At 36.8% G+C, this 14,531-nt stretch overlaps 1 protein-coding gene across 1 annotated transcript in view; it reads left to right on the top strand.

Annotated features, from left to right (window-relative positions):
* The window catches only part of LOC105470011 (solute carrier family 9 member A9), a 593,531-nt gene that overhangs the window by 363,541 nt on the left and 215,459 nt on the right, over positions 1–14,531 (top strand). The window contains exons 10-11 of the mRNA XM_011721703.2: positions 9–122; positions 1,690–1,801. Coding sequence (XP_011720005.2) covers positions 9–122; positions 1,690–1,801 — 226 coding nt within the window. The remainder of the gene's footprint in view (positions 1–8; positions 123–1,689; positions 1,802–14,531) is intronic.

Below are 14,531 nucleotides of genomic sequence, written 5' to 3'. Positions count from 1 at the left end.
TGTTTCAGTTGTTTGAATTTATGAACTTTTTGGCAGAGAACGTCATCTTCTGTTACATGGGCCTGGCACTGTTCACGTTCCAGAATCATATCTTTAATGCTTTTTTTATACTTGGTGCCTTTGTATCCTTTGAAATACAGAACATGGGGTGATTAGAGAAAATAACAAATGACTTACTTTTACTGATTATTCTGTTAAATTATTAAAGCAGTTTCCTAAATTCTTCTGCAAGGTTCAGACACAAGGCAGAAATGTGATTTCTAGTTAGGGGAGAAAAGCATCCTAAGAAATTTGGACCTCCATTAAATAATTATGGTTCAGGATAAGAACTTTGGAAAGAACTATGGAAATAAAGGGGGAAATTAAAGGAAAAGATATTTTTCAAGTCAAAATATGTTTAACTATAATTATGAATCACTTACATAAAAATTATGTCAGTGTATTCTTTATAGAGAAACAGACTTAATCTGCATTAGAGTATATCAGGAAGCATCCAGGATTATTCAGCTTTAGAAATGTTTTCATTGCAAGATGATGAAATCTCTTTTCCAATGAGGACTTCAAAAATAGGACAGATGATCAAATGAAATGAGCATGATGCATGTGCTTTCAACATTATAAGCATTGTTCAAATGTAGGTTCATTTGAATAAGATAGCACCCTTCCTTTCCTATGAAGACAGATAAAATCTAGACCTCACTTTTAATGCAGGGGTTTTTCCTAGCTCTAGGCCTGGGACAGGAGGTATTTCCAGTGGGAATGGATATCTATCCAAAAGGATGTTGAGCCATTAGGAATGTCCCCAAAGACAGTTAGCAACTGTTGTCCTTCTTCCCACTTGGAAGATGGGCCGAGGCCACCTTGGATCACAGATAATCCTAACAGCCAGGAGAGGCAATTCCTCTCTATAAACTGTGTTCCAATTACACATCTGCATTCGCTTCTTAGTCTCTTTTCATTGAGCATTCAGCTAAACCCTAAAATTTCATCCAAAACCTGGATTTTAAACGGAAGTTACCTCTTCCCAAATAACTCCATCCCATTGAGGACAAACTAGAATAGCCCATCGGGGAAGGAGTCAAAGACAACAAAAAGGGAAAGGTGAAGAGCACCAATATTTTCAAAGACTTTTACTTATAAAACTTTGATTTTAGCAAATTGCCACATAAAGCAACAGTTGTATTATGTAATTAGACAGGTAATTCCTCTCAAAATTAATTCACCAAAAGAAAAAGATATGCAAAGCTTGCTAGATATAGGAAATATAAACTGATAAGAAGGAAGATGGTAAACATGAACAGAAGCACATTTATCCTTTCCAAAGTGCCATTTGGGAAGATAATGCTACAGCATTTGAATGGTCTCTGCCTCACATTTTACAGCAGAATTGAGGATAGTCAGTCATCAGCAATATAAATGTGATTAGAAAATTTACAGTGATTGAAATGGTATTGGGCTAACAATTTTAAAGCCAGTATCAAAGAAAGACAGAATTCTCTATTATTTCTGGGAATAACGACATTGAAATATAAATTTTGAAAGCAAGTTGAACAAATGTGAATTGACATGTTTATTTCTGGTTTTGGGGTCATAATGTAGAGAAGCTTAAGGACATAATATTTAAGCTCAAGGATTCAAACCATCATTGCAGCAACATTTTCCTCAATGGTTCCCTGTGCTTATCTACAGCTAGCAATTTTTGTTGCCAGAGCCTGCAACATATATCCCCTCTCCTTCCTCCTGAATCTAGGCCGAAAACAGAAGATCCCCTGGAACTTTCAGCACATGATGATGTTTTCAGGTATGTGAACTACGTTATGTGTTATTGCTGCTGGTTCTCTCACACTTTTACAGAACATGAAAAACCATGAGGAAATTTAAACCCTTTTGGGGAAACAACTTCTCTTTACCCCACTGTACCTAACACTATGCTGATTCTCCCTAAGTGCTGAGCAACAGCAGGATTTCTCTTTCCACGTGGGAAATGAAGTTAGAGGGAATCTTGTTGGTATGGCTTCAAGGTACCATATCTGGTCGGAAATTGGCCTAAAGTGGACATTAGACTTTCCTCTGACCCATTTCAGATCAACTTTTCATACTGGGGAATTTGAATTATAATTTCATAAAGTGCATGCTCAGGGTAAATAGTTTGTAAATGGTGCCACTCTTATTCAATGTTCCTTCTCTATATAAACCTTGCTCCTTCCTTATGCAAAACTCCAGAAACTCCTCACGGTTAATACAAAAGCAAATCAGACCTAAGAATGCTCAGTTGTTAGTTGAGAAAACAGATATTAATTGAGCACTCACCAGGTGCCTGAGATGAGTTCTGAGCACCGATTGATGAAACTGACAAGGTCTCTGTTCTCAAGACATTTGTGTTCTAATTGCTTAAACCATACCTCAAGGCTCCTTTCCAAAAGAAAATAAACCAAATGAATTTTCTGACCTTGAAAACCTCTGGGGATTATGGTTTATCTTTAGTCAATTAATTTTCCTACCTTCAGTCTTTCCCTGTTCAAAGACCTTTTGCAGAGATCCTTACATGATTCCTATATAGCTGTACACTTACAATGTGCTCAGAGGTAGTTATTGGGGGATACACGAGAGTTTGCAATAAAACCTGCTGTCAGCATGAACAAATACAATTTAGGGTACATAGGGGCATACAGAGAAAGTGAGAGAAATGAACATTTATTAGTATTTGCCATTTGCCACTCACTATTTTTTAATTAATCCTATGAAGCAAATATTAACACATTTTGTAGATGAAGAAACTGAGGTTCAGGATCTCAAAAAGGTTATGAAACTTGGCCAAGAACAAAAGTATTCTTGAACCGATGTCTGTGAGATTCCACCTAAACCCAACCAAGTGTCTCAAAATCCACATTCCTGAGAGCAATAAAAGGCTTGTTTCGCCTTCAGTGCCATTGTAGACTGGTCCATATGGTTAAAGGGGCAGCTGCCAAGCTGAGAGTGAGTCATCGATTCAAATAGGGACAAATGGAGATACAACATTAAATTTGCCCTACTGAAGGCCTCTGACAGTACTTCCTTACATTTCTAGACATGTTAGGGTAAGAGAGAGAGAGTCATAAGGAAGGTGAGAAGTTGGAGTGGTAGGTTATTTTTGACTTAGAACAGTAATAAACTTTGGCAATGAGTTGACTTTTATTATGAGAAAGGAAAAGGTAAACTTGAGCACTCATAAATGGGAAGCAAGCATTGGGTTGCATTTTTTCAAAACATTTCTGGGAATTGGAAAGCACTTTTCCTTCTTTCCCATCAAAACATCAGTAACTTTACTCTGGAGAACAGCAGTTTATTTTCAAAGCTTCAATATTACATTTTAAACATTGCTTTATTTGACAAACAATGCTTTGAGAAAAATGTAAGGCCTTAGATAATCATGTTAGGTTGTGAATTGTCTGCCCAAATGGCCACCTGGCTTGATGGTTTCTCCAGGCTTTGGCACCTTCTAAGTTTGTTTAACCATAGGATTGTAGCTGCATTAAAACCTCGTAGAGGCCAATTATATGATGTATACAGCCAGGGGATGTGAGGAGGTCCAGAATTTATCTTTATGGTATTCTAAAGCCAGGAGTCAGAAAACTATGGCTCTTGAATCAAATCTGGTCCATGGCTATTTGGTTAACATTATTAAGTTGGAACTCAGCCCAACCCATTTGTTTACTTATTGTCTATGGCTGTTTTTGCAATACAGTGGCAGAGTTGTGAACCATATGTAATCATGTGGTTCATAAAACCTAAAATATTACTGTCTGGCCCTGTTCTGAAGTATCCTTACCCTCTGGGAGAAAAAAAATAACCCTATCATATTAATGGGGTTGTAGTTATTAGTTTAATTCATGAGAATGCCAATCAGCCAGTTCCCATCATTAAAAAGACAACATGCCAAATTTTCAGGACAGCTACATACATATGGCTCTGATGTCCAGAGAATGCCACCCATTGTCTTCCATATTGAGCATCCATATCACCTGCTGGCATCAGCACTGTTAGTTAGAACTTAGCAGCTTGAACTCAAGGGCACAATCATCTTGGGCCAAGGTACACTTCTTTTATGTATTTGATTGGATTTTTGTTTTGTACACTTTTCACATTGAAATGAATCTGAACATCAAAGAGATTGAGTTTCTTCTTTATATTTCTAATGTCAGTTTTATTAAAAGTTAAAATTGATAGTACTCTTTTACATGGTAGAAATAACATTGGATTTTGCACTAAAAAGCTGTCTTCTTAGCTTTCAAATGAAGAGATAGTAATGTTATATATACATGTAATGGAATCATTGATGCCATGCTCAAAAGTCACTTTATACCTTCCTAAATGCTTTCATTGGCACTGCTTTGAGACTCGTAGCTACAGTGAGATAGGATAGCCATTATGCTCTCTTTTTTTTCATTTTTTTTATTGTGGTAAAATACACATAACATAAAATTTCCCATCCTAACCATTTTAAGAATACAGTTCAGTGTTATTAAATACATTCAAAATGTGCAACCATCACCACTGTCTACCTCCATGATTCTTTTCATGATGTAAAACTGAAACTCTATACACATTAAACAGTTCATTCCCCCTCCTCCCAGTTCCTGGCAGCCACCATTCTTTCTGTCTCTATGATTTTGACTTCTTTAGGATCCTCATATAAGTGGAGTCATATAGTATTTGTCTTTTTGTGATTGGTTTATTTCACTTAGCATGACATCCTCAAGGGTCATCCATATTATGGCATATTATAAAATTTCCTCCCTTTTAAAACGGCTGAATAATATTCATTGCATGTATATATCATGTTTTATTTATCTATTCATCTATCAATGGACACTTGGGTTCCTTCCACATGTTAGCTATTCTGAACAATGCTGCTGTAAACATGGGTACACAGACATCTCTTCACAACCTGGCTGTGAATTCTTTTCAATATATACTCAGAAGTAGAATTGCTGGATCATATAGTAATTCTATTTTGAATGTTTTGAGAAGCTGCCATACTGTGTTTTAACGTAACTTTACCATTTTATATGTCTACCAACAGTGCCCAAATGTTCTTATTTCTGTACATTCTGGCCAAAAATTATTTTCTGTTTTTTTGTTTTTTTGTTTTGCTTATGGTAGTCATCCTAATGGGTATGATGTAATAGCTCATTGTTCTTTTGATTTGCATTTCCTTCATTAATAGTGATGCTAAGCATTTTTTTCATGAGCTTACTAGCCATGTGTGCATTTTCTTTTTTATTATTATTATACTTTAAGTTCTAGGGAACATGTACACAACGTGCAGGTTTGTTACAACATGTGCCATGTTGGTGTGCTGCACCCATTAACTCATCATTTACATTAGGTATATCTCCTAATGCTATCCCTCCCCCCTACTCCCTCCCCACAATAGGACCTGGTGTGTGATGCTCCCCTTCCTGTGTCCAAGTGATCTCATTGTTCAATTCCCACCTATGAGTGAGAACATGCGGCATTTGGTATTCTGTTCTTGCAGTAGTTTGCTGAGAATGATGGTTTCCAGCTGCAACCATGTCCCTACAAAGGACACAAACTCATCCTTTTTGATGGCTGCATAGTATTCCATGGTGTATATATGCCACATTTTCTTAATCCAGTCTGTCACTGATGGACATTTGGGTTGATTCCAAGTCTTTGCTATTGTGAATAGTGCTGCAATAAACATACGTGTGCATGTGTTTTTACAGCAGCGTGACTTATAATCCTTTGGATATATCCCCAGTAATGGGATGGCTGGGTCAAATGGTATTTCTATTTCTAGATCCTTGAGGAATCGCCACACTGTTTTCCACAATGGTTGAACTAGTTTACAGTCCCACCAACAGTGTAAAAGTGTTCCTATTTCTCCACATCCTCTCCAGCACCTGTTGTTTCCTGATTTTTTAATGATTGCCATTCTAACTGGTGTGAGATGGTATCTCATTGTGCTTTTGATTTGCATTTCTCTGATGGCAAGTGATGATGAGCATTTTTTCATGTGTCTGTTTGCTGCATGAATGTCTTCTTTTGAGAAGTGTCTGTTCATATCCTTTGCCCACTTTTTGATGGGGTTGTTTGTTTTTTTCTTGTAAATTTGATTGACTTCTTTATAGGTTCTGGATATTAGCCCTTTGTCAGATGAGTAGATTGCAAAAATGTTCTCCCATTCTGTAGGTTGCCTGTTCACTCTGATGGTAGTTTCTTTTGCTGTGCAGAAGCTCTTTAGTTTAATTAGATCCCATTTGTCAATTTTGGCTTTTCTTGCCATTGCTTTTGGTGTTTTAGACATGAAGTCCTTACCCATGCCTATGTCCTGAATGGTATTATCTAGGTTTTCTTCTAGGGTTTTTATGGTTTTAGGTCTAACATTTAAGTCTCTAATCCATTTTGAATTAATTTTCATACAAGGAGTAAGGAAAGGATTCAATTTCAGCTTTCTACTTATGGATAGCCAATTTTCCCAGCACCATTTATTAAATAGGGAATCCATTCCCCATTTCTTGTTTTTGTCACGTTTGTCAAAGATCAGATGGTTGTAGATGTGTGGTATTATTTCTGAGGGCTCTGTTCTGTTCCATTGGTCTATGTCTCTGTTTTGGTACCAGTACCATGCTGTTTTGGTTACTGTAGCCCTGTAGTATAGTTGGAAGTCAGGTAGCGTGATGCCTCCAGCTTTGTTCTTTTGGCTTAGGATTGTCTTGGCAATTTCGGGCTCTTTTTTGGTTCCATATGAACTTTAAAACAGTTTTTTCCAGTTCTGTGAAGAAAGTCATTGGTAGCTTAATGGGGATGGCATTGAATCAATAAATTACCTTGGGCAGTATGGCCATTTTCACAATATTGATTATTCCTATTCATGAGCATGGTATGTTCTTCCATTTGTTTGTGTCATCTTTTATTTCACCGAGCAGTGATTTGTAGTTCTCCTTGAAGAGGTCCTTTACATCCCTTGTAAGTTGGATTCCTAGGTATTTTATTCTCTTTGAAGCTATTGTAAATGGGAGTTCATTCATGATTTGGCTCTCTGTTTGTCTGTTACTGGTGTATAAGAATGCTTGCGATTTTTGCACATTGATTTTGTATCCTGAGACTTTGCTGAAGTTGCTTATCAGCTTAAGGAGATTTTGGGCTGAGATAATGGGGTTTTCTAAATATACAATCATGTCATCTGCAAACAGGGACAATTTGACTTCTTCTTTTCCTAACTGAATACCCTTGATTTCTTTCTCTTGCCTGATTGCCCTAGCCAGAACTTCCAACACTATGTTGAATAGGAGTGGTGAGAGAGGGCATCCCTGTCTTGTGCCAGTTTTCAAAGGGAATGCTTCCAGTTTTTGCCCATTCAGTATGATATGGCTGTGGGTTTGTCATAAATAGCTCTTATTATTTTGAGAAACGTTCCATCAATACCGAATTTATTGAGAGTTTTTAGCATGAAGGGCTGTTGAATTTTGTCAAAGGCCTTTTCTGCATCTATTGAGATAATCATGTGGGTTTTGTCTTTGGTTCTGTTTATATGCTGGATTACGTTTATTGATTTGCGTATGTTGAACCAGCCTTGCATCCCAGGGATGAAGCCCACTTGATCATGTTGGATAAGCTTTTTGATGCGCTACTGGATTCGGTTTGTCAGTATTTTATTGAGGATTTTTGCATCGATGTTCATCAGGGGTATTGGTCTAAAATTCTCTTTTTTTGTTGTATCTCTGTCAGGCTTTGGTATCAGGATGATGTTGGCCTCATAAAATGAGTTAGGGAGGATTCCCTCTTTTTCTATTGATTGGAATAGTTTCAGAAGGAATGGTACCAGCTCCTCCTTGTACTTCTGGTAGAATTTGGCTGTGAATCCATCTGGTCTTGGACTTTTTTTGGTTGGTAGGCTATTAATTATTGCCTCAATTTCAGAGCCTGCTATTGGTCTATTCAGGGATTCAACTTCTTCCTGGTTTAGTCTTGGGAGAGTGTAAGTGTCCAGGAAATTATCCATTTCTTCTAGGTTTCCTAGTTTATTTGCATAGAGCCGTTTATAGTATTCTCTGATGGTAGTTTGTATTTCTATGGGGTCGGCGGTGATATCCCCTTTATCATTTTTTATTGCATCTATTTGATTCTTCTCTCTTTTCTTCTTTATTAGTCTTGCTAGCGGTCTATCAATTTTGTTGATCTTTTCAGAAAACCAGCTCCTGGATTCATTGATTTTTTGGATGGTTTTTTGTGTTTCTATCTCCTTCAGTTCTGCTCTGATCTTAGTTATTTCTTGCCTTCTGCTAGCTTTTGAATGTGTTTGCTATTGCTTCTCTAGTTCTTTTAATTGTGATGTTAGGGTGTCAATTTTAGATCTTTCCTGCTTTCTCTTCTGGGCGTTTAGTGCTATAAATTTCCCTCTACACACTGCTTTAAATGTGTCCCAGAGATTCTGGTATGTTGTATCTTTGTTCTCATTGGTTTCAAAGAACATCTTTATTTCTGCCTTCATTTCATTATGTACCCAGTAGTCATTCAGGAGCAGGTTGTTCAGTTTCCATGTAGTTGAGCAGTTTTGATTGAGTTTTTTAGTCCTGAGTTCTAGTTTAATTTCACTGTGATCTGAAAGACAGTTTGTTATAATTTCTGTTCTTTTACATTTGCTGAGGGGTGCTTTACTTCCAACTATGTGGTCAATTTTGGAATAAGTGCCATGTGGTGCTGAGAAGAATGTATATTCTGTTGATTTAGGGTGGAGAGTTCTGTAGATGTCTATTAGGTCCTCTTGGTGCAGAGTTGAGTTCAATTCCTGGATATCCTTGTTAACTTTCTGTCTCGTTGATCTGTCTAATGTTGACAGTGGGGTGTTAAAGTCTCCCATTATTATTGTATGGGAGTCTAAGTCTCTTTGTAAGTCTCTAAGGACTTGCTTTATGAATCTGGGTGCTCCTGTATTGGGTGCATACATATTTAGGATAGTTAGCTCTTACTGATGAATTGATCCCTTTACCATTATGTAATGGCCTTTTTTGTCTCTTCTGATTTTTGATGGTTTAAGTCTGTTTTATCAGAGACTAGGATTGCAACCCCTGCTTTTTTTTGTTTTCCATTTGCTTGGTAGATCTTCCTCCATCCCTTTATTTTGAGCCTATGTGTGTCTCTGCATGTGAGATGGGTCTTCTGAATACAGCAAACTGATGGATCTTGACTCTTTACCCAATTTGCCTGTCTGTGTCTTTTAATTGGACCATTTAGTCCATTTACATTTAAGGTTAATATTGTTATGTGTGAACTTGATCCTGTCATTCTGATATTAGCTGGTTATTTTGCTTGCTAGTTGATGCAGTTTCTTCCTAGCATCGAGGGACTTTACATTTTAACATGTTTTTGCAATGGCTGGTACCTGTTGTTCCTTTCCATATTTAGTGCTTCCTTCAAAAGATCTTCCTTCAAGATCTTTTGTAGGGCAGGCCTGGTGGTGACAAAATCTCTAAGCATTTGCTTGTCTGTAAAGGATTTTATTTCTCCTTCACTTATGAAACTTAGTTTGGCTGGATATGAAAATCTGGGTTGAAAATTCTTTTCTTTAAGAATGTTGAATATTGGCCCCCACTCTCTTCTGGCTTGTAGAGTTTCTGCTGAGAGATCTGCTGTTACTCTGATGGGCTTCCCTTTGTGTGTAACCCAACCTTTTTCTCTAGCTGTCCTTAACATTTTTTCCTTCATTTCAACTTTGGTGAATCTGACAATTATGTGTCTTGGAGTTGCTCTTCTCGAGGAGTATCTTTGTGTATTTCCTGAATTTGAATGTTGGCCTGCCTTACTAGGTTGGGGAAGTTCTCCTGGATGATATCCTGCAGAGTGTTTTCCAACTTGGTTCCATTTTCCCTGTCACTTTCAGGCACACCCATCAGACGTAGATTTGGTCTTTTCACATAATCCCATATTTCTTGGAGGCTTTGTTCATTTCTTTTCACTCTTTTTTCTCCACACTTCTCTTCTTGCTTCATTTCATTCATTTGATTTTCAATCACTGATACTCTTTCTTCCATTGATTGAGTTGGTTACTGAAGCTTGTGCATTTGTCATGTATTTCTCGTGTTATGGTTTTCATCTCTATCCGTTCTTTTAAGGTCTTCTCTGCATTGATTATTCTAGTTATCCATTCATCCATTCTTTTTTCAAGGTTTTTAGTTTCTTTGCGCTGGTTACATAGTTCCTCCTTTAGCTCTGAGAAGTTTGATCGACTGAAGACTTCTTCTCTCAACTCGTTGAAGTCATTCTTCTTCTAGCTTTGTTCCATTGCTGGTGATGAGCTGTGTTCCTTTGGAGGGGGTGATGCGCTCTGATTTTTTGAATTTCCAGCTTTTCCGTTCTGCTTTTTCCCCATCTTTGTGGTTTTATCTGCCTTTGGTCTTTGATGATAGTGACATACTGGTGGGGTTTTGGTGTGGGTGTCCTTTCTGTTTGTTAGTTTTCCTTCTAACATTCAGGACCCTCAGCTGTAGATCTATTGGAGTTTGCTTGAGGTCCACTCCAGACCCTGTTTTCCTGGCTATCAGCAGCAGAGGCTGCAGAAGATAGAATATTGCTGAATAGCAAGTGTTGCTGTCTGATTCTTGCTCTGGAAGCTTCATCTCAGGGGTGTACCCCGCAGTGTGGGGTGTGAGGTGTCGGTCTGCACCTAGTGGGCGATATCTCCCAGTTAGGCTACTCAGGGGTCAGGGACCCACTTGAGCAGACAGTCTGTCCGTTCTCAGATCTCAACCTCCATGCTGGGAGATCCACTGCTCTCTTCAAAGCTATCAGACAGGGGTATTTACCTCTGCCGAGGTTTCTGCTGCTTTTTGTTTAGCTATACCCTGTCCCCAGAGGAGGAGCCTACAGAGGCAGGCAGGCCTCCTTGAGCTGTGGTGGGCTCCACCCAATTTGAGCTTCCAGATGGCTTTGTTTACCCACTTAAGCCTCAGCAATGGCGGGCGCCCCTCCCCCAGCCTCACTTCCACCTTGCAGTTAGATCTCAGACTCTGTGCTAGCAACGAGGGAGGCTTCATGGGCATGGGACCCTCTGGGCCAGGTGTGGGATATAATCTCCTGGTGTGCCATTTGCTAAGACCCTTGGTAAAAAAAGCACAGTATTAGGGTGGGAGTTACCCAATTTTCCAGGTGTTGTGTGTCTCAGTTTCCCTTGGCTAGGAAAAGGAATTCCCTTCCCCCTTGTGCTTCCCAGGTGATGTGATGCCTCGCCCTGCTTCAGCTCTCGCTGGTGGGGCTGCACCAGCTGACCAGCACTGATTGTCCGGCACTCCCCAGTGAGATGAACCTGGTGCCTCAGTTGAAAATGCAGAAATCACCCATCTTCTGTGTCACTCATGCTAGGAGCTGGAGGCTGGAGCTGTTCCTATTCAGCCATCTTGGGCGCGCCCCTCCAAAAGAAGTCCATTTGTGTATTTTCTTTGGAGAAACTTCTGTTCAAGTCTTAAGCTATTTTATAAATGGGGTCTTTTGTCATTGAGTTTTAGGAGTTTTCTATTTCCTGAATACTGATCCTTTATCAGACATATGATTTGCAAATTTCTTCTTCCATTCCATGAGCTGCCTTTTTTACTCTGTTTACATTGTATTTCGATGCCCAATATTTTTTAAATTTTTGTGAAATTTAATTTGTCTATTTTTTCTTTTGTTGCCTGTGCTTTTAGAGTCTTAGCTAAGAAATGATTGCCAAATCCAATGTTGTGACATTTTTGTCCTATTTTTTTTCTGAGAGTTTTACAGTTTTAGGCCTTACATTTAAGTTTTTGATCCATTTGAGTTAATTTTTATATATGACATTGCTTTGATTACCGTAGCTTTATAGTAAGTTTTGAAATTTGGAAGTACAGGTCTTTCTGCTTTGTACTTTTTCAAGATTGTTTTGGTTATTTGGGGCCTCTTGAAATTCTGTATTAATTTGAGGATAGGTTTTACTATTTCTTTAAAAATGCCATTGGGATTTTGATAGGGACTGCATTGAATCTGTAAATTACTTTGGGTTGTATTAACAACAATATTAAGTCTCCTAATCCATAAGCATAAGATGTTTCCCTTTATTTATTTCTTCTTTAATTTATTTCGGTAATGTTTTGTAGTTTTCACTGTACAAGTCTTTCACCTCCTTGGTTAAGTTAATTCCTAAGTATTTTATTATTTCTGATGCTATTGTGATTGGAATTATTTTCATAATTTTAATTTTAGATTGTTCATTGTGAGGGTATAACAATGCAATTGATTTTTGCATGTTGACTTTATATCTTGCTACTTTGCTTAATTCATTTATTAGTTTTAACAGGTTTTTTGTGAAATCTTTAGGAAATTCTACATATAAAATTATATTATCTATAAACAGAGATAATTTTCCTTCTTTTTCCATTTGAATACCTTTATTTCTTTCTCATGATTAATTTCTCTGGCTAGAATTTCTAATATGATGTTAAATAGAAGTGGTCAAAGTGGGCATTTTTGTCTTATTCCTGACCTTAGAGTAAAAGACTTTAGTCATTCATCATTGAGTATGATATTTGCTATTTTTTATATACAGCGTTTATTATGTTAAGATAGTTTCCTTCTATTCCTAGTTGGTTGGTTTTTTTTATCATAAAATGTTAAATTTTATCAAATGATATTTCTGTATCAATTGAGATGATCACGTACTTTTCTTCTTCATGCTGTTAGTGGGGTGTATTACACTCATTGATTTTTGCATGTTGTACACAACATGGCATTCCAGGAACAAATCTCACTTGGTCATCGTGTATGGTTCTTTTAATATGCTACTGAATTCAATTTGCTAGCATTTTGTCGAGAACTTTGCATTTATGTTCATAAGGAATAGCAGTCTGTGGTTTTCTTATTGTATCTTTCTCTGACTTTGATATCACAGTAATGTTGGCTTTATGAAATGAGATAAGAAGCGCTTCCTCCTCTTCAAGTTTTTGGAAAAGTTTGTGAAGGATGGGTATTAGTTTTTCTTTAAATGTTTTGTAGAAATCACCTGTGAAACCATGAAATCCAGAGCTTTTCTTTGTGAGGAGATTTTTGATTACTGATTGAATCTTCTTATTAGTTGTAGGTCTAATTCAGATTTTTCATTTCTTCATGCTTTTATCTAGGTAAGCTTTGTATTTCTAGGAAGGTATCCATTTCATCTAGATTATTCAATTTGTTAGCATAAAATTATTCATAGTGCTCTCTTATTCTTGTTATTCTCTAATTCTTGTTATTTCTCTAGAATTGGTAGTAAAATCACCAGTATTATTTCTAATTTTAGTAACTTGAGTCTTCTCTCTTTTTTCTTAGTCCATCTAATTAAAGGTTTGTCAATTTTATTGGTCTTTCCAAAGAACCATTTTTTTGTTTCATTTATTTTTTCCATTATTTTTATTTTCTCTATTTTATTTATCTCTAATCTTTATTATTTCCTTTCTTCTACCTCTGAGTTTAATTTGTTTTTCTTTTTCTTGTTTATTTAAGTCGTGAAGTTAGGTTGTTGGGTTGTTGATTTGAAATCGTTCTTGTTTTTTAATGTAAGTATTTAAAGTAAGTCTTAGCACTGTTTTCACTATGTCTTATAAGTTTGGGTATGTTGTGTTTTCTTTTCATTCACCTCTTAGTGTTTTCTAATTTTTCTTCTGATTTTATTCGTGATCCATTGATTATTTAAAAGTATGTTATTTAATTTCCATAAATGCATGAATTTTCCAGTTTTACATCTGTTGTTGATTTCTAACTTCCACTGTGGTCCTATTTTTAAAAAATCTATTAGGGAGTCTTAATGTGTGGTCTAACCTATGGTCTATCCTGGAAAATGTCTCATATGCACTTGAGAAGAATGTGTATGTTGTTGTCATTGGGTAGATTGTCCTGTATATGTCTGTTAGATCTAGTTGGTTTATCGTCCTGTTTATGTTTTCGATCCCCTTACTTATATTCTATCTGGCTATTATGTTCATCATTGAGAATTTAAGTCTCCAACTATTATTGTAGAATTGTCTATTTCTCCATTCCATTTTGTCAGTTTTTCCTTCATATATTATGGTGGTCTGTCATTAGGTATGTAAAAGTTTATACTTGTTTATAATTGTTTTATCTTCTTGCAGTATTGAAACTTTCATTAATCTTTGTCTTTTGTAAATGTTTTTGACTTAAAATCTACTTTGTCTGATATTAGTATAGCTACTACCTTCTGTTTTTTGGTCAGTATGTGCTGGGAATATCTTTTCCTAGCCTTTTCTTCTCATCTGTTTGTGTCATTGGACCTAAAATCAGTCTCTTTAGACAGCATATAGCTGGATCATATGTTTTCATCCATTCTGCCAAACCTGTCTTTTGGTTAGAGTGTTTAATACATTTACATTTAAAGTAATTACTGGTAAGAAAGAGGTTCTGTCATTTTGAAATATATTTTCTATACACCTTACAGCATTCTTGTCCCTCATTTACTGCACTACTGCCTTTTGTGTTTAGTTGATTCTTTGTAGGGAAATGTTTAAATTCCTTTCTCACTTTCT

Source organism: Macaca nemestrina, chromosome 2, assembly GCF_043159975.1.
Source record: "Macaca nemestrina isolate mMacNem1 chromosome 2, mMacNem.hap1, whole genome shotgun sequence".
Taxonomy (NCBI): domain Eukaryota; kingdom Metazoa; phylum Chordata; class Mammalia; order Primates; family Cercopithecidae; genus Macaca; species Macaca nemestrina.
Note: the sequence above shows the minus strand (reverse complement) of the source record. Positions and strands in the feature narration are given on the sequence as shown.